Below are 21,472 nucleotides of genomic sequence, written 5' to 3'. Positions count from 1 at the left end.
ACACAAGTAACACACAGGTGAAAGTATAACATTCAAGTTTTAATGCTTCTGTACAGATGAAACTGCCATGCTACCACTGAGCTTGAAGAGGAAAGAAAATAAAATTATTAAAACAACTGTACACAATCTAAGTGAAAGTAAGAGTAGTTACACCTGCACCACAGTCAGGGGCAATGTGTTAAGAACTAGTGTGACTAGGACTGCTAAGGCAAAAAAGGACAGCCAGTACTTTTATTGTATCCGCATGGCGAAACCATCACGCAAAGTACTCGACTGGGGTGGCTTGGCAACCTGGTGGTGCGAAACCCTGAAACTTTACGCTCGCTGCCATTTCCAAAAAAACTTCACTACAAAAAATTGTAAAAGAGCCTTTACAGCAGTAAAAACCACACTTGGCTACTGGACAGCCAGTGGCATGTTCGACATCAACCCACTAAAATTCAAAGTATGACAGATCGAACAAACATGTGCACCGGTCAACAACTGCAACAGCAAAACACAGCTGCTCGTAAAACACCATGCAACGCTCCTAATTACACAAAAATGTCACTGCCTTACTCGGAAGAATGAACACAACTTTACTACCACTTACAGATGACCTTGTGTAAAAGGTTAACTGCTAATGAACACAAAAAGGCATGCCGGTACCATGGTTGCATAAAACGCCACCCCGCATGCTAGAAAAAAAGTCGAACATTCCTAGACTGACAGTTAAAACTTTCTCAGCACCACTTGTTCTCGTTCACATCCCTCTCTCTACACAGTCCAAACCTTGAAAAAACATTCGGTTCATAAGCACATGGGTGGTCAGGGAAAAAAAGAGCGGTTCAAAAGACGCCTTTAGAACAATGGCGCACTGATAATACATGCTAAAAACCAGGGGGCATTTCGGAGAGTTCCTTGCCTATGCTACCGCTGTGTGACTGAGCAAGTTTTGTACGCAGCACATTAGGGCAGCGGGTCAGTGTATGCGTGTGAAGCCAAAACTTCGTTCACTAAGAAAAAATGTGCCCTCTAGGCGGACACATTGTATCGGGGCAGGACGAGTCCGAACTTGGTTTCCATCCCACTGAATGTGGCCAAGGCGATACGATAGCCACCGATGTGGTCAGGGTTGGAAGACTTGATTTCCCCGGCCTGCACAGGCACCTTAACTTGTGACCCTGTAGGCCTCCTGTCGAGCCAAAAACATGCAAAGCATTTAGTTTCTTGCCTCCAGTGACAAACCGCGATCAGGAAATTAACATTTACAAATTTCATCACACAAGCTCTTCGCTTACCTTCCTCCGAAGTCAATGTAGAACAGCCTCTGGAGGATCTCATATGTCAAAAGCGTGAAGCCAAACTGTGGGGCTGACCGGAACACACGAGCTGCACGAGAGAGTAAGGCAGCAATATTATGAACATGCCAGGAAGCCTCTGAACTGCACCAAAGCTTGGAAGTTTACAGAACACTTTGCTGCCTTTACATTATGGCACTGACTGTCCAGATGGTTGCATGAGTGACCATAAAGGTCTTTATGGTCTTGTGACCATAAAGGGCAAAGGCACCAGCAAATGCCAATAACAGTCTATTATTGATACTCAACACATATGGCCAAAGTCACAATTGCAGGTGTGGTATGAAGAGGGCACAGTTGAAAATGCTGCATACATCAGCTGACTAGTTATTCTTGCTAAAAATCAATGCATTCAGAGGTTCACAGAGTCAACACATGTAAAGACGACACTGCTCACATACCTGGTCCTCCCTTCCAGAAAGCCTGTCCACCTTCCTCTTTCCAAATCTTGCGGCAGGCATCCATGACACCAGAGTATGTGGTCTGACCCTGCCGGGCAGCCACTTGCAGCCTTGTCTTGATGACATCCGCAGGCGTCACTAAATACGCGGCTGGCACACCTGCCAAGAGCCAACTTAATTGTCAGCACGGGCTGGGCACAACTAAAACGCTAACACCGAAAGGCAGTGTTGCGTTCCAGGAGACTTCTTAAAGTCTCGATGCTGGAATGGACGGGCCAGAAGCTGCAATTCCTAAAGCAGTCAAGAGGCGATACAAGTCTCATATCCTCACAAGGATACAAGAACCGGTACCTAACACTTGACTGAAAGCAGGGGTAGTAATAAAGCAACATTAACAGCTATAGTCATGTGGCATGGTAATACTGAAAAGCACTTTAGGAGTATTTAGAAAAAATTTTGAAGCCAGAACATTCATATAGTTGGATTTCTTTGCATACATGGATACCTTGCACAAAATATTAGCAGCAAAGAGCTCAAAAAGTAAGATATTGCACGCCATTCAGGTGACACCACACCATAGATATTCAAAGTGATGTCACTGAGCTCCTATAATGTTCAGCGATGAGTCATGAAATGAAATGCTCCTGCCAGCTTATCTGGTAGTGGGATGCCAACAAAGCTAAAAAGCTGCAAGTCAAACATGGCTGAGCCCAGGTGAGAACCAGCTATGGCTGCCGAAGTACGCCTTGAAATCGTGGCATACTCTGAACTCTTGGCAGTCTAAAGTGCTCACAGTAAATCACAACGTAATTAAGCATTCATTGTGCTTGCGTAAATGATGCTACATGCATTATTCAATTGTTAAAATTTAAGACGAAGCCCAAAAATTGCGCATTAGTACCCCTTAAATGACAGTAAGTTACAGGCAGCTGGGAGAACTTAAGGAAAATGTCTTGGTGGAGACCATAAGGAACTGCCACTTTAGCATCCATCAGTTTAGCCTTTCTGCACCTAGCGAGTAATGACACCATTTTTAAAGGAGACTTAAAGAATGACCTGTGAGAGAAACTTTGTTTAACACAGGCATTTCCATAAGAGGGAGGGCATGTCATCCCATCCTATGACATCTCAGTTTTGATGAGTGTGGCAATATTATTTCAGTAAAACTTGGGACATGCAATGGCCAAGCTAGCAGCTGCCCAGAGCCGAGGAACAGCCAAGTTGAAGCACCTGCAATCACAGCAGACAGGAGCAGAGAGCCGGGTCCATTGTGGCCCATCTCGTCTGCGAACTTTAATTTGCAGTGCGCATAGGTTGGGAAATATATGGCCGAAAATGGGATGTCTCGCAGGAAGCACGCTCGAGAGCCCTGTAATGCAAAACAAACAAAAAGATGATGTTAGCGTCAGTTTATTTTTCTGATCAATACAACTGTTGAATCTACAGATAGCCACTTACATGCATACTTATGGAAGAGGTCACTAATGCCTTGCGAGCCACTTACATGCATACTTATGGAAGAGGTCACTAATGCCTCGCGTTATTCAGCACTTTGCTGTTTTATGCTTTCTTTTTCTCAGTACTTCTCACTTCAAAAATGGATGCAAACATTTGTAACCCTGCTCACATGCGCTGCTATGTACCCTCCAAAACTTGTTTTAATAACAGTGACCACAGCCAGTGCCAAGTCTGAAAGCCCTGAGCTTGCATACAATGCAACCACAGGAGAGAGTGTGCCTGTGGTTTGACCATCTCCAGAATTCTGCTTCATTACAGTTATAAACTTCATTATGTTTGTGCATACAACCAGCTGATACATCATGCTGCAGGGGCAGCAACTCAAGCTAAGTAGTAAGAAGGATAATGCTCAAAACAAATTGGTATTCATCAAAAGGTTCCAAACTGCGATTCGTACCACTCACAACACATTTGCTATTTAAAGACTGAGTCAAATTTTTGATGACTTCATTCCTTTCACAGTACTCCAGTTTAAGAAGCATAACCACACGATGTAGACAGGAACCTATGGTTCATATATTCCTATCTGCAGGAACATATGTAACAGAAACATGACAAGAACGTATGGGGGCATGCCTTGTAGAGTCCTCTAATTCCCAGGTCCTTGATGACTGTCCACGCCCTGACTTTAGCAGTGGATGCAATCTCTCCAGCAACCTGAAGACGGATCTTGACAATTTCCAGTGGGTTGGTGAACATCACTTGCGAGGCACCGGCCTGAAGCGCAGAACACATGGGAAACATTTTAAGAGAGGAATACAACCTTGCTCAAAATCTATTGGTGGCACAATACAGCAGAAACAGCAGAGTTACTGTTTGAAGAATAAATTAAAGTTAAGTGAATTAAAAAAATAACATTACTATGTAGCCATGTCATCTTTTGTGATTATGAGGTAAGATTACAAGCAGTTGTTGAACTTGCAACACTGTGCAGAAGTGGAGAATAATGCTGCATCACCCTGCAAGGCAGATGCTTCCAGAGGCTTCATCAACCACCTAAGCAAAATGTGTGTAGTGACTGCCATTACCCAGTTACTTTCCCATGCCCCTGCTGCACAAGTCCCTAGGAATCCCAAAATATAATTCAGAAAAAACTGCATTTCACAAGGCATAAAATTTCATATTAGGAACAAGACGTTGCTGTTGTGGATGATTCAATTCATTGGTTGGTGACCCAGAAGCAAAACAGCAGCCCCAACAATAAGAAAGCCCACCACCTCCGAGCCTCAAGAAGGTTCAGCAAGCATGCTGTTTCTATTAGCCACAAAAGAGGTGTTTTGTGCAAATCAAATCACCCCCCCCCCCCCCCGCCCTGATTTTTCAAAACTTAAACTGAAGATGAGGTAGCCGCCACCAAGCCAATGATCTCCACAAAACAAAATACGAAAAAGATGACTGCAAACAACAGATCAACTGGCCTGGTAAAGTACCTGCTGAACCATGTGGTGGGGCACCAGCTTCTGGGTTTTTAACTTCGCTGGGGACTGGCAGATCAGCCACGAAAATGCTCCAGGCAAACTGTCCATCTAAGTTTAGCCTTGTTGTTCACCATTTATATTCTGCCAGTCTGACCATGCATGATTTTTTGCATTTTTTTTTGCTTTTGAAATGATGGTGTAGCTGAAAGGCTGAGGATCTGGCACAAGAAAAGAGACCCAGGAAGGGCAAAGGTGAAGTAGGACTGCAGAAGAACGAGAAGTCCCAGAGAGTGCTCTATCAGTGGCCAAATGCATGTTAGAGAACAGTGGCGAATGAAAACCTTTATATTACCAATTTCAATTTTATGGAGGCAATCCAGGAACCATTTGATAGCACCTTGTACACCAATCACCATTACTTGCAACAATGTCCTTATCAATACCTCATTTTATGTTTGAGTGATGTTTGCATTTGCTCTTTCTGTCAAGTGTCCTTTTGATCATTTGAAAAGCTAGACAGCAGTGCAGTACATACGCAGCCTCCGGCCATAATCTCTGCCCACGCTGGAATTTCTCCTTTCCCACTTGTCAACTTGTCCCGGACCAGGTCGTTAACCTGCAAGAAGGTCACAGCGGTCAGACACTTCAAAGCACGGCCACTACTGCAAGCACTGCAGTTCAGTTCTGTTAGCTAAGGCAAAATGAAAAGCCGCAAAGAAATGGAACCACTTACCGTGAGCTTGATGGCCTTCTCTGGACAGACGCCCACCAGTTGAGGTAGGAGACCTCGGTAGAGGCCAAAGAGGCCTTCGTGTCGGATGACCTTGCTGGCACAATCCCAGCTGTTGCGGTACATCAGCTCCCCAATGTAGGAGCCTGTTCGCTGGTTCTGCATACGTGTCTTCACCAGGTCTATAGGGTACACGACCGTGGCTCCTGCCGCTGTAATTTGACAGCGTCGGCATTTTGCATGTCGAAACCCAAAGCATAACTAGCAGCATGCATGTAGCAAAAGTAAAACTCAATTGAGTGCATTCATAAAGTTCATGGTGATTGGATGCATGGCGCTTACCACCAGCGATTGAACCAAGCGTGAACCGGTAGACGCTTTCTAGAACCTGGACTCCAACGCCTCTCTCATCAGGGCTCTGAAAGCAGACATGCGCAGCCAGCTGCCATCAGATGTCTGTGCACTGTTTGGTGCAACAGGCACCAACCATGCACTACATTACACAGGATAACACAGGCGAAGCTTAAGCTAGAAACAATGCTTTTGCTAAGTTAATGGTAAAAAAATGGCTACACGCACCCTAACTGCCTTCACTTCAGCAATGGGTCTCGAAAGAAACCTGGTCGGCCTGTAGGGGGCTATTCTCTCCAAGTCTTCGTATGTTACACGCCTGAAACCATGCAAAAAAGAAAGGCAGGAAAAATGTGTTTATGCTGCCTGGTGGGAAAAAAACGGTTGACAGCATGGTACAGTGAAACAGCAATTTTAATAACAACCAAAATCAACTCTGGTTATGAGCGCAGGCATGATTCCGCTACTTTGATTCCAAATGGCTAAATTCGGGCAGTAATGTGCACATAGTCTTACAACATGCAGACATGTAGTATTCACTGCAAGCCTTCGAGTGCTGAACAGAATGGGTGGCAATAAACGGACAATGTGTCTGCATACCTTTGCATCCAAGGTTCATTAGGCCTAGAGGTAAGATATGCTACACTGTGGCAGGAAACAGTACCAGAGCCCTAAGGATACATGACGGGTGGACATAATTCGCTACCTTGATGGATATTCTCTTATTTCTCAAAAATTACATTCCAAGTAAAGTTCACAGTGAATTCACTAAAAGGATGGTGAGAGCAGCAAAAACAATTGACAGTAATTGCATTAGGCTGTAGGGCAGTGAAGCCTTGTCTGAAGAAAAAGCTCACAATAAGGTTCTAGAAGCTGTGTGGTAAGCCAAGGGCAGATTTATAGGCGACTTTTGGAGGGATTGGTTAGGAGGGGGCAACGGTCGTATCTGCACAGCACATTTCTAGAATTTTCTTCATTGAGAAAAGAAAAAAAAAAGGCTTTTCATGGTTTGAAACCCTTTTGTTGGGGGCAGAATATGCCCTTCTAAAACTGACCCTGTCGTTAGCGCACTAAGTCAAGACTTCAAGATTTTAAAGCAGTTACTTTTGAGCTACTAATGCTACAGTGATCTTCCCGTACCAAGCACATACACCAGCAGCTTACTGACACTGTTTTACTTCCAGTTACTAACAACGGTAGCACAACAGTTGCACCTTACACCGCTAATCATGACTTCTGATATATTTAATTTTGCAGAGGTTACAGTGAAACAAACAAGCGCACCGCCGCACAAAACAACAGGTGTACAAAATGCAATACTTTGACAGCATTTTATAGTTTTATAATGATAAATTTATGAACACCATTTTAGCACTTGGTGAATGTCAGTAAGCAAATCAAGCATTTTCACTAGAAGTATTCAAGCATGCTCACTTGACAGCATTAGTATAATAAATTTTATGTACTGTAGCCTTAAATTGCTCGACTGGTCAAGCTTGTCCTGGGTCAAGCTCTTTGTTAGAAATCTACGTGCCAATTCTAGTAAACCTGTAACTGATAAGTGATGCATGCAGACAGATGCTAACTCTCGAAAGTGAGCTTACTCTTTGTTTTATTCACCAGTGTGCCCAGTGGCACTGTAATGCCGTTCACAATGTAACATTGTTGTCTCACATGTTTTTGAAAAGCGCAGATTACATTGACCACTTGATGCGACCCATTCGTTCAGAATGCGAGATAATCCCAAAGATGGAAAATATGTTACAACAAACATTGTGAATGTACTCTGTTCACTGCTGTTATCTTGTAACCAACTCATGCAGGACAAACATCACTTGGATAGCAGGTGTGGGTGGCGCAAAAAGAACTTTGAGGCTTCATTTATTGGCACCTGAATGAGAAAAGCACTGGCCTAGGCTTGCATCCAGAAAGTCACTAGTGGCAGTCCAACTGCATGCAGCAGCATGTTCTCAAATGATTTTAAACTATTTTCCAGACAGTTCTGTAATAGCGTTTCGAAACTAAGCAATTTTTCGGTACAATAAATAAATACATATACAAATACTAGAACCAGTTATGCTATGATGGCAAAGAACAGTCTTTAATAGAAAAGAACACTTGTGCTATTTAAAATATTAAGGGGGGATGGTACATCGTGAGGTGTGGGTAAGAATTTTTTTTATATTCACAGCTTCTGTAGTGACAAAAGAATAGAAACTTGCCTGGATGTTTGATCAATAAGATTTTGTGAAGACCACCAAGTTACACTGAAAAATATTGTGTCAATTTGAAGTTAAAAGAAAAACAATATCTGTGCTGTGGGGCTTTGAGAAAGGTACATTTATAAAATAACTGTTGCCATCACTCTCAAAAATTCATATTATTCTTAAATACATGTATTACTGACTGAACTAGAATAGTTGTGCATGGAAGCATATTTTGTGAAAAAAAAAGTTCTTGAATTTTGACATTAAATTTATCATACCTTCTTCAGAGATATAAATATTTATCTAAAAAAAAACCTTCATTGGTATCCTTGTTTTTTTCTAGTTCAGTAAATGGAAAAGATGCACATTTAAAAGTCCCAAGCATTTTCTTTGATTTTTTTCTAAAGGTTGGTGACAAAATGTTCCTTAAATACATAAAAACAGCATCTTCAGAAATTGCTGTTTAAACTTTGCTCATGCAATACCAATCCTAAATTGTGCCTTCAGCGTCATTTCTTTGAAGTAGTTTATAAAGCCAGTCCTGGCACATTCCTTCCCCTGCTACCTGTTCTTCCATTTGGCAGAGCCATGAAAGTATGCTTTTGCTATCAGGTTGTTGTCCGTGTGGTTCAGCACCACATTACAAAATACATCTTGTATAGCACACTGACTTTCTCAAAACTTCTGCCTCTCTCATGGATTGGAAGAGAAATGAGGAATCGCTGTGTTCGCAGTGTATTCAGAAAGCAGCCACCAAGTTTTGTAAACTCCGAAAACTAGGCTGTATGACTAGCAAAAGAACTGATGGTGCTTCAACACCAACGCACAGTGCCAGATCACAAAAAAAAAAGAGCTGTTTAAACGCAGAATCTATTTTTCTAGTATGTTGTGTCTAGTTTATAAAAGGAAGACACACTCTAGGAGATCTTTTCTTTATTTTGAAACAAAACAAGCTACACAAACGCATTCTGCCTTAGGTCACGCTTCGTTAAAGAGTGAATAGGTGTGATTGAAACCATTCTAAAATATTTTCCAGAGCTCATATGAGCACGCTATTTGACGGGCACATTTTTTGGGATTCCTGATACTTTCGAAGCGCAAAATGAAAAAAAAAAGCCCTTTTTTTTGTCAAATTTTCCAAACCATCCCCCCTTAAACCACGCACCAAGATCAGAAATATGATACTTTCATGTATGCTCGTAATAAAACTGTATGACAAGTAGGAGTTTCCACAGAATAATTAATATCTCTCAAGAAATAAAACTCATGTAAAATAGGAACTAGCGTCTGTTTAACTTTATAATACCATTACAGTAATTTCATAATTTCTTGTAGATATCATGAAGCTACGTTTATTCATGTTCTGTTGCAGGCATAACAGCCTGATTTCAGGTATGTTTCGCATGATAACAAGGAATGAATTGATTACAACTTGATTACTTTACCTTAACCATTTCCTTCAACACCACCAAAGCTTAAGCAGGACTTCTTGCCACATGTGTCAAACTTGAAGCAAGCACCACAATACAGTACACTGTTTTCAGCACTCCCGACACTTCTGCCACTCCTACCCCATGCACGTTAAGAGGTTTTGTTTGTACACATGTACCTGCCATTTGTGCACAATATTTATGGTGCACTTTTGTGACATGCACTATCTTTTTGAGCCACTAACTCTTGACACTGAATGCTGCTGATCTAAAGTGTGTGAAGTGGTGTAAGCTTTCTTCAGCATTACAGAAAGCCAAGCTCTAAACATTACGGTGCAGTAAAATTTTTGGTGACATTAAAATCATTCACATGTACAATCATAAAACAACTTCGATGGCATTGCTAATTTTTTTGCTAAATTTAGGATCATAGAAAGTCAAATTTTAAACATTACCAGTACAGTGAAATTTTTCACGTAGGTCAAATTACTTATGTTTATAACCACAATACAATCTGCATGGTCTTGCTAGCTCATTCATTTCATTCTACCGTAGCTAGCAAAAATGTTAAATATGAACAACATCTGGAGGTGCACCCTGAACTTCCCGATATGTATCTCTTGAGTGGCTTGGTGAAGATCGGCAATGCTTTCAACATAAAGAGAAACAGAAAACAGGCTGTCAGCTATTTTTCTTTTCGCCACAAAGTTCTTTCTGTGCACTCGCATGAGTGTACACAATGTAAAGTAGCAATAGTGTTGCGAGTTATAGTAAAGTATTTGAATTACTAGTGGCTAACATTGATAGCACACATCTGTCTTGTACAGAGAACAACTTTTCTGTCTTGTAAAATGTCAGCAACAAGAGGTCTCAAAGCCACAGGATCTGGCAAAAAGCCACTGATAGACAGTTAAAAATTGTTGCTTCCTGTCTCCACAGCTCTTGAGCACATAATATTTTATTTGGATAGCATAATACTTTATCAGTAAATGACGTCCCTAAAAAAAATCCTTTTGTTCCATTTCCTTTCGGTGGCTTCCTTGGTATGCTATATCTAAATATGCATGAAAATATGACAGTTAAGTATGTCTTTTCAGAAAACTATGAATATTTATGAATGGTGTCATTCTGACAGACACAAAATGTGAAAATGCAAGCAATACAAATAATACCCTATACAATAATACCCTCTAAACAAGTAAGCCCTAGCCATGCCAGCATAATAGCACCCATCTGATGAGTGCCCTTGCCAATTGTTGAACATAACAATAATAATTGTATTATGACATGCTATACTTGAAGTAAACTTTAAAATTTTTGGCACCAGCCGTTACTAACACTTTTTAATCTGCAGATGATACATAATTTACACTGCAGTTTAACCTGCTCCAGTTTTTTTAGTGCACACACTTCCAGTGAATCTTCAGTAGCCACTAGGGCTCCCAGATAGGCTGTTAAATAATGCACACAGTAACACTACAGAGAACCTCAATTTAAGATAACAATACGACAATATGCTTTGCCTTCACATCTCACATCTGTTGAAAACAGTTTCACTTTTCTTGATTCATGAAATTTATTGCACATACGAACATCATAGCATATGTAAGAAGCAAAAACTAAAATAAGACAGAAAGAAGGGCAGAACAATTTCTAAAGAAAAGTTTTATCAGTAACCTGTGCATGTTTGTCAACCAAATTTAGCAAGATACGAGGCAGTGAGGAAAGATGCGCCATAACACTGCGTGCCAGCTTTAAAGGCTGCATGCCTGTACAATAGAGGACTTCCGGATCAACTGTGTATAGTGTGTTTTAGCAAGCACAATCTCCATAACTGCACAAGTGGATAGAGCATTAGTATTGTGCATGTGAGAATTTTTGCTAAAGATACGAATTTTAAACAGGTTAGCCAAAAGGAGCAGTTTTAATATGTGAAGAATTACTTGCACCATTAAAACAACCCTGAAATAAAAAAATCTAAAATGCAAATAATTTTAGTCTTAAAGTGTGACTAGCTTACACTGAGGTTCAACTGCAATGTTAGGTGTGAGCGTTTTTTTTAATGTTTGCATTCAAATTTTATAGCGCACATTTTAGCTGCATGTTCTGCACCTGCTGCCATCTCCCCCCCTCCCTTTACCCTTCCACCCAAGTTGCTTGTGCAGTGTCTTCCTGCAATGTAATTTCAGTCTACTCGCATGTCATTCATATATGTGTGCTGCCTGCTTTGCCCTTGTGCAAATATTTAAAAGTAACCTACAATTTTCAAAAATTATATAAAGCGCACTTAGGACAACAGACAAGGGAGACCAAACAACACAAGCGCTTACTCGCAACTGCGCGTTTACCTACAATCCTGCAAACTATGGTTTCATGCTAGGATATGCTATAAGTTATGTTTGAAGAAGTAGAGCATGAGGTTTTCAAAGGAGCCACAATCAAACAAACCTTTAACCTACATGACCTCCTACTGTGTTTCATCCGAGGCACAGCATTCTGGGCTGACCAGTTAAATTAATTTGCACACTCAGCTTACGGTAGGTGCGATCTGACCGAAACGACGTTTTAGACAAACTGAACGAGAAAAAACAATTGAAATTATGCTCTGCACTCTGTCATATGATGGGTAAGTTTTCTCATTAAGGAACTAATGTGGCTAAGAGACCTTTCGTACGCGTTCCTCTTTCTTCCACAACACTGCCTCAGCACCCGCCATCCACACACCACAGCCAGGGGTCAATTGCACAGTAAAAAAAACAAACGAACTTTCTGCAAGAGTGCAGTATTTGGCTCATATCAGAACAATGGTGAAGAGGCTTAGAGTGACTACCCAATTAGAGTTTGAGTGAGAATACCAACACATCAGTTGTCTGAATAAAAAATAGAGAAAGCTTAAGCTACGAAATCAGTTGGAATTTGATAAATAGATCTAGATCTAAGATATCTCTCAAGTCTAGGTAGATATCAAATAAATGCGCCTTAGCCTGCTGTTATCAAGCTAGAGCCTAATCTGTACAGACCTCCAAACACTAACAAGGCAGTCATACTAAGTGCAGTCACCATGACACTTCTAGGATGGATAAAGTGATCCCCAGTGGCACAAATCGGCACCAATGCTTGTAGAACATAGAGCTAGAGACGAGACGGAGAGATATGGATAGAGATGGTGGTTAACAGCATAATATGTCTCTGACTATTATTTTTACTTTTTTTCTATCTCAACGAAGTGTACTCTGCAGTCTGTGCCGCCCAGGGGGGGAAGTGGTTACCTGGGAACCTCCTCCTGCCTTCGCTCGTGGAGACAGAGTCCCACAAGAGGAAGGTGCAGTAGTGGGTCCCCACGGGACGCATGGTGAGAGCGCGCGCCTCTTTGCCTTCAGGGCGCTCCGGTGCACCACCGCCTCTACACACCCGTCTTTCTACAAGACAAAACCAGGTGCCTCCTGCGACACTGCCCCCCGTTGCGGGCCCCTCGCCGCACGCACCGCTCTACCCAAAGGAAGGACGCCCGCCGCTGCCGCTCCAAGAGATGGTGCACATGGCAAGAGCTTGGCGAGGGCGCCCCACCTGAAGAAGCAGCCCCCTGTGAACCCGTGTGGCTGCTTTTCCCCTCACAACCCTGAGCCCGGTGCCAGCACTCTTGACATCGGAGACATGTCTTCCCTTTGCTGTGTTATTGGGTGCCCTTGAAACAAGCCTACTCGCCACAAGAGTGGCTAAGAAATAAGCAAGTTTGAAAGCCTATGCAAACCGTGGAGAATCGTGCTTTTGTAAGACTGCTCTCCATAAATACTGATACTGAAGCTCCTTGATTTCTCGAAAAATTTCCAAACTTCCAAAACAGGGAAAGAGCAACACGTTTTGTCGGTTAAATATTGTTTTTGGTTAAGCAAGGACATTTTCAGCTGCTTCAAGCTGAAGAGAATTAAGGTTCAGTTGTGAAGCATTTACTTCTGCACCACACTGTGCATTCACGCAAGAGCTACTCCACACGTTGTGCACATGCTGCTCGTCTTGATGCCTCATTTTTAAAGACAGGGCCCCTAGATCTCTTGAATAAACTTTAATATCACTGCACAAAATTCTGATTCAGTATCTGACTTCTGGCTCCAACCAGCGTTGCTAATAAAAGACATGTCTTGGGGTCAAAGTAATGGCTCTAGGCTCAGGGTTTCCACCTGTGTCATCTACTTGGGCAGTCTTTCAAAGGTGCTATTGGGTCGCATTTAGCAATAGCATATCCTACATTGCCACATTCTGAGAGCAACACTGCTATACCCAGTCCCATTGTTCCAGAAATCAATAGAATAAAGTCACAATGCTAGAAAAAGCACCCTGAAATAACGCTATAGAACTATAATGAATGCATTTATTGGCCTTTTTATGTCACAGGCATGGGAATGCTGTAACAGCTTGAAGGATGTTATGCTTGCTTACAAAAGGAAAAAAAATGACAAAGTCTAATAATTTACTTTCACTGCTCATGTCATTCGACCTTTTATATTTGTGTGTGTATTGTTCTCATAATACCGAACTGCTGATTTATCCTGCTTTCTAATTGTTGAAGCAAGTATGCAATGCGTTCCAATATTACTTACTTCATTTTCCTGTATGCAGAGATGACCCGTATGTTCAGACTGTTAAGACACACAGAAATCTTCATTGATAAAATAATGAAACGTGTGTTAATGAAGCCCAAAATAATTTTGATCTCTTGGCCATCTAGCAGTACTTTTTGTGTGCCAGTCCGTCAGTAAATCTGCAGTTACAGGAAATTATTTCTCAACAATTCACTCTACAAAAGTAAAAAAGCCTTGCAAGCAGTATCACAAAAAGATCTGGCATTAGATTTCATGAAAAATATCTAACTTTTGTCGAAATTTCTTCCACAAAGTCTCAAAAAAAAATTCTTCAAATATCTAAAAAAAAACGCGGTAGGAACTAGAATTTGGTCACAGCAAGTGCAACAAGCTTTCATGTCAGCAATAAGTGCAGCAGCTTTTGACCAGTACACCAAGCAACACATAATAACACTAACAATACTATTAAGCACTCATGCTCTGTATAGCCTGATTTTGCACATTTTTACCGCTCAAAAACATCTAAACGGCGCAATCGCACCAGTTACTGAGCCAATTGCTACACATCTATTTAGGTTTCTTACTAATCGTGCTACTGAACACCAAACAAATATCCTGCATGCATAGTTATGGCATTCAGGAGTCAAAACTAGTTAAACCACTGCACAGTTATTGCAGCATGTACGACCTGTACACTATTAAACAGGAATGCCTAGTAACTACCCCTAACAAGAACATCACTAACAAGAAATTTTCAGCTGTCCTTCAACATACTGAAAGACATTCCATGTTCCAATCCACATTACCAAGTGAACGGACATTGTGACACTCATACTCAGAAGAGCTAAAGGGACCGGGCACAATAGAATGCTCTCAGCATGCAGCTCTCACAAAAGCAGTACAGAGTTTTGCATTGCTATGAAAATGTGAAAACAATCTATAGAGTGGAGGCTACTCTTTTCACCAAGGCACAGTTTTGATCAGGCACTGGCATGTATGTTAACCCGTACAGTAAAATTACACTCTGAAACATTGCATGTGTGCTGATCAACGTATCGCATTCAAAAATGATTCACACAATGAAAACTAAGAGCTGAAAAAAAACAAAAAACAAAGAGTACACAGGTGCAGAAGTGAAACAGAGACGCTGCTATATCAGCACTACGCACATGCTATGCTATGAGCAAAAGAGAACCACGTTTTAAATTCGGGCACTAAAAAAAAACAGCAAGAAGTGCTACTCTCTTTATGCCCACTGCAATAACACGCATGCTTAAGCTCAAATAAGCACATCATGGGCACAGTGCTGACAACATTTTTCTTTGGTGAAAGAGCACGGCCACTGTCCAAACCAAAAGCTCCGAGCTGTACACTAATTTTGCCTTTTAACAGCTGAGCTAGCTAAAATATTCAAAACATGCAACAAGCACTCCGTACAATCACTGCACTGTTCAAAACTGAGGTGCAGTTGTTGGGTACTTCAACAGGCAGCAAACTGCAAAGGTTGAAAAAAAAAAAAAAAGCTGTATATAGACTAGCCTGATACTCATAAAAAATATGAAGCATTTCATTTTTTCTCCAATCACAAGTTCCTGTAGCTTTGACACCAGCAGGTACAGTGTAATTTACTGACAAATGACTTCCACACCAAGAACAAGTTCCCTGATAACATTTTCTGAATTCGAGAAATATGCAGACCATCGTTTGCAGGAGCCAGCTCTATCGCACACATCTACCATATCCATTAGGTTTGCTATAAATCCCTTTCAATACTCTGGTGAAAGCCCATGAAAAAATTATCTAGGTTAAAGTGACCAAGCAGCCAAGGCAGTTTAAGAATTGGAAAAACATCTTTAAAAGTGCTTTTTATGAAGAGCTTCCTTTCAGTTGAGCACATATCTCAACCAAGCCCTGAAGTATCTCCATAAGGCTAGTTCGACTTAAAAAAATTGTACCAGGAGATGTATATTTTTGGGCTAAGGTGTATTCATAAAGTGTAATTTCAAGCAAAAACAAAAAGAAACCTTTCAGGGAAGGCTATCCAGATGGGCTGGTTGTCTACACCCTTGCCAAGCATTCTCACACAAGAAATTAGCTGATGGGATCTAACACAAAAGTTCCACAGTCGAGCCTGGATACTCAAATACTTTGAATTATTGGCTATATTGAACACACAGATTACCACCTCGAAAATCACACACTATACTGAACTCTAATTTTGCAGGCTGTTTAATATATTGAACTGTGCGCCGTGTGCCCCTGCAAGTGGCGTTTCTCCTAACGGTGCTCGTCAATCACTTTTCGTGCGCAGAGATGGGTCAGCCACGCGGCCTTTGGGCACCTGCTCAGTAGCGCTAGCGCTGTCAAAACCCGTGAGGAACTGAATGTGGGATGTGCTTTCGGGTCGCCTTCACTCTCTTGTACTCATTTTCCATGCCACATCGCTGACATGTGGTGAACCCAACCTAACTATCTAAAGCCTAGCAGTGGCCCTTGCCTGACATGCTTCTCTTGCTTCGCTGCTAAAGGCGTTGCGGAAACCACCTGTGACCTAATTTTAATGAGCAATTATTCTATTTATAGTGCACTGATAACAGGCTTAAATATGTTATGCAAGGCAATGAATAGTTCCAAAGAACAAGCTGCAGCAATGCGAGCAGTGCTGGCGGGCGGAATGTTGTTCAAGAAGTGCAACACTTCCGTGGGTACAATGTATTCTTGCTTCCAGGTTATAGATAAGCTTATCTATTGGCAATAAGCTTATCCACTGGCAATTTTTATATATGGAACTATCAACATATTGAACTATTTCGATCGCGATCCCCTTCGAGTTCCGATATATCCGGATTCAACTGTGCATTAAAAAGAAATGCTTACTTGTGAACTGATAATACCCCGATTTTGTTGCAAGCCCACTAAGTCATGTGAACACGCCTGTGCAGAAGCAAATCTAGAGAGATGCATCTTTTCACCCCAGCATTTTGCTACCCAATGTGTTTCTAACTCATTGAGAACTGCAATGCTCTTCCAGCATCCTGAAAATTCTAAACAGGTAACTCTATTTGCAAGCCAATAAATTCTCTTCTTTCCACTCATCTCCATCATCAACCTGACTACGCCCACTGCAGGGCAAAGTCCTCTCCCATGTCTCTCCTATTAACCCTGTCCTTTGCCAGCTGCGGCCACCATATCCCCACAAACTTCTTAATCTCATCTGCCAACCTTTCTGCCACCCCCTGCTATGCTTGCCTTCCCTTGGGATCTACTCCATAACCAGCGGTTATCTTGCCTTCGCATTACATGCCCTGCCCAAGTTAATGACTAGGATGTCATTAAATCGAGTTTGTTCCCTCCAATGAGTGAATGTTTTATCGCACCGGAAAGATGCAGCGCAATGAAGAATAAGAAGATTAACACAGATACCACTGACAATGATTTCAGTGAGTGAATAGCTTCCTTATTTCATTGAATTGTTCATGAATGGCCCTGGATCACTGAAACCCAGTCGACGCACCAGCAAGACTAGTGCTGGTGTGCTTTCTTGGTGCATAAACAGCAGTGTTCTTTCTTTCAATTTTTCTTGGATGAGGACACACCCTGGTGGCATTTTCGAGAGTTTTACATTTACTACAGCAGACACTATTACAGTAAAAGCTCGTTAATTCGAATTCCACGGGGCCGCCAGGCCAGTTCGAATTAACCAAAATTCGAACTAATGAAAGTGAGCAAAAATGGACGCGTTTGATGCCCGGAGGGCACGAAAAACATTTATTTAGCAAAACAATCTGTTATCATCTTCTGCTTCTTCTCTCTGAGGGCTACCGTAGTCACTCGGTCTTCTAGCGCGCGAATGCGACGCAGGGAGTCTTCTTCCCCCTCTTCAAAGCTCACAGCGGTCTCAATGGATACTTGGCTAATCGGAGCCTTTTTCTGTTGCTGGCGAAATCTTCGGCTTCGTAGTCATCCTCGATGGCCTTCGTATTTCGGACGTAGGTCGACAACGTGCTTGGTGGAATCCTGTGCTTTTTCGCGATTTCCACTTTGCTGGCCTTCCGTTCGTCCACCTCGCATAAAATCTCCACTTTCTCCTTCACCGTCTTGGCGCAGTATTTCCCACATGAACACATCTCGCGGACACAAGCTCACAGCAAGCGGCGTGCAAAACGAGGGCTAAAACACTAAAACGTCGTTCCTCGAAGCAGTCGCGGCAGGAAAGACTGGTTAGTACTTGTTCCAGCACCCTAGCGGCGCCCCGATGGTTGTGCCATCTATCGTTCTGCCGTGAAAGCTTCCAACGATGGTTTTCAACAGCGGCGCATGGCGGCGCGCAGTTCGAATTATGGGTGGCGGCGCCAATTTTTGAGTGAATTAACGAGCTGTTACGCGCATAGACTTCTATGCACTGCGGACCGGACCACGATGACTATTTAGAATTATCCAAAATTTCGAATTAACGAGTTGTGAATTAACGAGCTTTCACTGTACAACAATCCTTCCTGGCAGAAAGCAAACACTGCCAATGCTGCACACCGGACGTGAGAAGCTGCACAATTGTCCCCTCTTGCAAGCCGCTAAACCATGTGACCTCGCTCAGTCATCCGACTCTGCCCGCTACCGAGACCTTTTCCCCTTGGCGCTCTCCCTTGCCTCTTGGTGACGTCATTTGGACAGATGAAGAATACTGCTACAGCAGCCAAAGAAATCTATTCACTATAAAAAATGGTGCAATGCGGACAGGAAAGCATATTAACAGTATAGACACCAGCACCTGTCTTTTCATGTGTCTAAATTTTTGTCTGTCCTTCGCCGTTTATTCCAACTTTACTGAGACTTTGCTGTTACTTAAGGGCTGTCTGCTATGCTGTCACTATGGCTGAATCGCTGCGAACCAACTAGCTGCATCCAGAATTCCCAGTGAAGCACGTCAGTGCTCATTGCAAGAAAACCACTGTTACAAAACAGATAAAAATTGCTCTTGGTGTGGAAGATTTGAGCACAATGACTTTGTAGTTGCTGCTTAATTGTGATGTTAAATAAAATGATCGGCCACGGAGCGCCAGCCAGCATAACTAGAAATGCTCTTAAATGCATGCCTTAACAGGCTGGCAGTACCTGACTACTCAACCATGCTACTGGAAAGCTTTATTGTCCAGCTGTAAATGAAAAGGCAAAACAGAAAAAAAAAGCTCGAAAATAATGCATCACTGTTCATATGTAAATTATTCCAGTAAAAAAGAGAAGGTAATGCCAGAGGAAAATTATAACATATCAAAAATGAGACTAGTATCTTATAATCTCAGAATGAACTGAAGATTACACAGGGGAGAAAACCGAGGAAAGACATTATTGGGCACTTGCCAAAGTAAACAGAAACTTTGTTTACCTCTGAAAAACCTTGCCTTACTAACCGTGTCTTTTTCATCCACAAAAAGTAAAACTGCTGCACACTGAATGACTTCAATAAGAAATAAAGTTCTGCAAACGGCAATTTCTACGAAAGCAATAGTAAAATGGGTCAGTTCTAACCGATGAAGGCATTGTTGCCACAATATTTTGTACGACAGCAACCTATCACTTGTAATACATACCTTTCCTCTTGTTTAAAAAAAGAAGAAAAAAGCACCACAAGAAAGCAGAACCATGAATCCTTATTTGTAAAGATGCCTATGCATTCAATGTTACGTAACAGCAACTGAATGCTAAAGAAATATTTACAAAAGTAAGCTATCCGTACCACACTGAATAAAAATACTACTATAGTAAGCATCACTGCTACAAGTTTAGATAGAGACATTTTTTTTCAACACCATGGCACATTTTAAGAGCACCAACCATGGCAAGACTATAAAAAATGGAGTAGCATAAAAGTACACTGTTATGAGGTCCGAAACACAAGCTGAAATATGAGGCTGAAAAAAGACGAGCGCAAATAAATTAGAAGCAAAGCATTGCAGCAGCAAATTTAATTTCTGTCGTTAGTTACAGCCTCGCAGCAATTAATTGAAGGCATGCCAGAGTGCCTCATATTTGTTGGCATTCTTCTGGTTTTTCATAATGGTTTTCATAGCGCCTGGTTTTTTTCATAATGCACACATATTCCCTTCAGGTGCGCATTCTAATAAAGTGGGGAGAACATTTTCATAGCGTAAGACTTTCTGCAAGCAGCATGCCAGGATCACACAGCAAAGACTAACTCCAAACTTCTCCAATCATAATTATGTAACTTATGCTGGGTGCTCATATATCTAAATCATGACTCAGCGCTGCTTTCAATGTCTCACTCTTCTTCTGACTCATTTCTGTCAAAACAGATCATTATATCAAGCAAGGAACACATTTTAAGCACTATAAAGCATTTACGCTATCGAAACAAGCAACAAAAATTCACGCTCACCATAGCCATACCAGAGGGACCGTAAAAGAGGGAGCCACCTAGTATTTTAAAAAAGCGGATTTCCGCACTTATTTCACATGCCTGACTGGATATCTTTTTACACAAGATTTTTCAGATGTCTGTGCTTTTATTGTGTCCACATATGTGGACACTGCACCTGAAGGGGATATTGTGCTAATCTGTTTGGCTGATGCACTGGAAACCATAGATTTCATTGCACAAGAACCAGTCAGACAATAGTGATCTTAGAAGCCGGCAAAGCTACAGGATAACACATCATAGCCTCCTCCTGTCACGATATGGCCTTTGCAGAATTTAAGTGTTCCACATAAACCTCCTTTGCAACTAGAGTTGGTTAATAATGACAAATTCTCAGATGCAGAACGTGAATATGGCGCACTGCCACTTCTCACAAAAACACCACTCACACAAACTTGCATGCAACTGGTTAAAAATCGACCACGAGCTCACCCTGTGGACTGGTGAAGGAAGCCACCGAGTTGAAAGAGGATGTCGATTTCCAGTGGTGTGACCTGGGACATCTGCTGCGCCGCATACAGGAACTCCTCTGCGGTGAGTGCGTCATCATCAGCAGCAGCACAGCCTTACTACGCCCACAGCAGGACAAAAGCCTCTCAGACTAACCTCCAATTAACCATGTCCTGTGCCACCAACATGTACCCTGTCCCCGCAAACTTCCTAATCTCATCCACCCATCTGACTCTGTGCAACCTGCAGCTATGTATGCATTCTGTTTTTAGTTGCGTAAACGGAAGTTACAGCAGTTACGCAGAATGCGATACGTACGACGTTTATGGTGGTTGCGACTGTAGTCTGAACGCGGCATTACTCTAAACAACGATAGGTTAGTTTGCATTCATATTACATGTCCTGCTCATGCCCATTTTGTCAGAGGCCTCTTGCCTCTAACAAGAAATGAAATATTGGCTATGTGATAGGCAGTAACCGTGCAACTTTAAAGTGCAAACAAAAATCAGAATGTGCAACAGTAATGAAGTCCTAGCATGCACAATAAAATTTCACTCATCCCTCATGCTTCAAGAAAGTCTGATTCTATTATGCTTTTAGATAACGTACTGGAA

At 41.9% G+C, this 21,472-nt stretch overlaps 1 protein-coding gene across 1 annotated transcript in view; it reads right to left on the bottom strand.

Annotated features, from left to right (window-relative positions):
- Positions 1–18: 18 nt before the first annotated feature.
- aralar1 (calcium-binding mitochondrial carrier protein aralar1) overlaps positions 19–21,472 on the bottom strand; it is a 26,265-nt gene continuing 4,811 nt past the window's right edge. Inside the window, exons 9-18 of the mRNA XM_077627669.1 lie at positions 20,841–20,937; positions 5,987–6,077; positions 5,750–5,825; positions 5,411–5,619; positions 5,213–5,293; positions 3,836–3,976; positions 2,972–3,110; positions 1,742–1,900; positions 1,281–1,371; positions 19–1,174 (exon numbers count right to left, since the gene is read on the bottom strand). Coding sequence (XP_077483795.1) covers positions 1,015–1,174; positions 1,281–1,371; positions 1,742–1,900; positions 2,972–3,110; positions 3,836–3,976; positions 5,213–5,293; positions 5,411–5,619; positions 5,750–5,825; positions 5,987–6,077; positions 20,841–20,937 — 1,244 coding nt within the window. The 3' untranslated portion in view covers positions 19–1,014. The remainder of the gene's footprint in view (positions 1,175–1,280; positions 1,372–1,741; positions 1,901–2,971; positions 3,111–3,835; positions 3,977–5,212; positions 5,294–5,410; positions 5,620–5,749; positions 5,826–5,986; positions 6,078–20,840; positions 20,938–21,472) is intronic.

This window comes from Amblyomma americanum, chromosome 6, assembly GCF_052857255.1.
Source record: "Amblyomma americanum isolate KBUSLIRL-KWMA chromosome 6, ASM5285725v1, whole genome shotgun sequence".
Lineage (NCBI taxonomy): Eukaryota > Metazoa > Arthropoda > Arachnida > Ixodida > Ixodidae > Amblyomma > Amblyomma americanum.
This window is presented reverse-complemented; position numbering and strand designations above follow the sequence as displayed.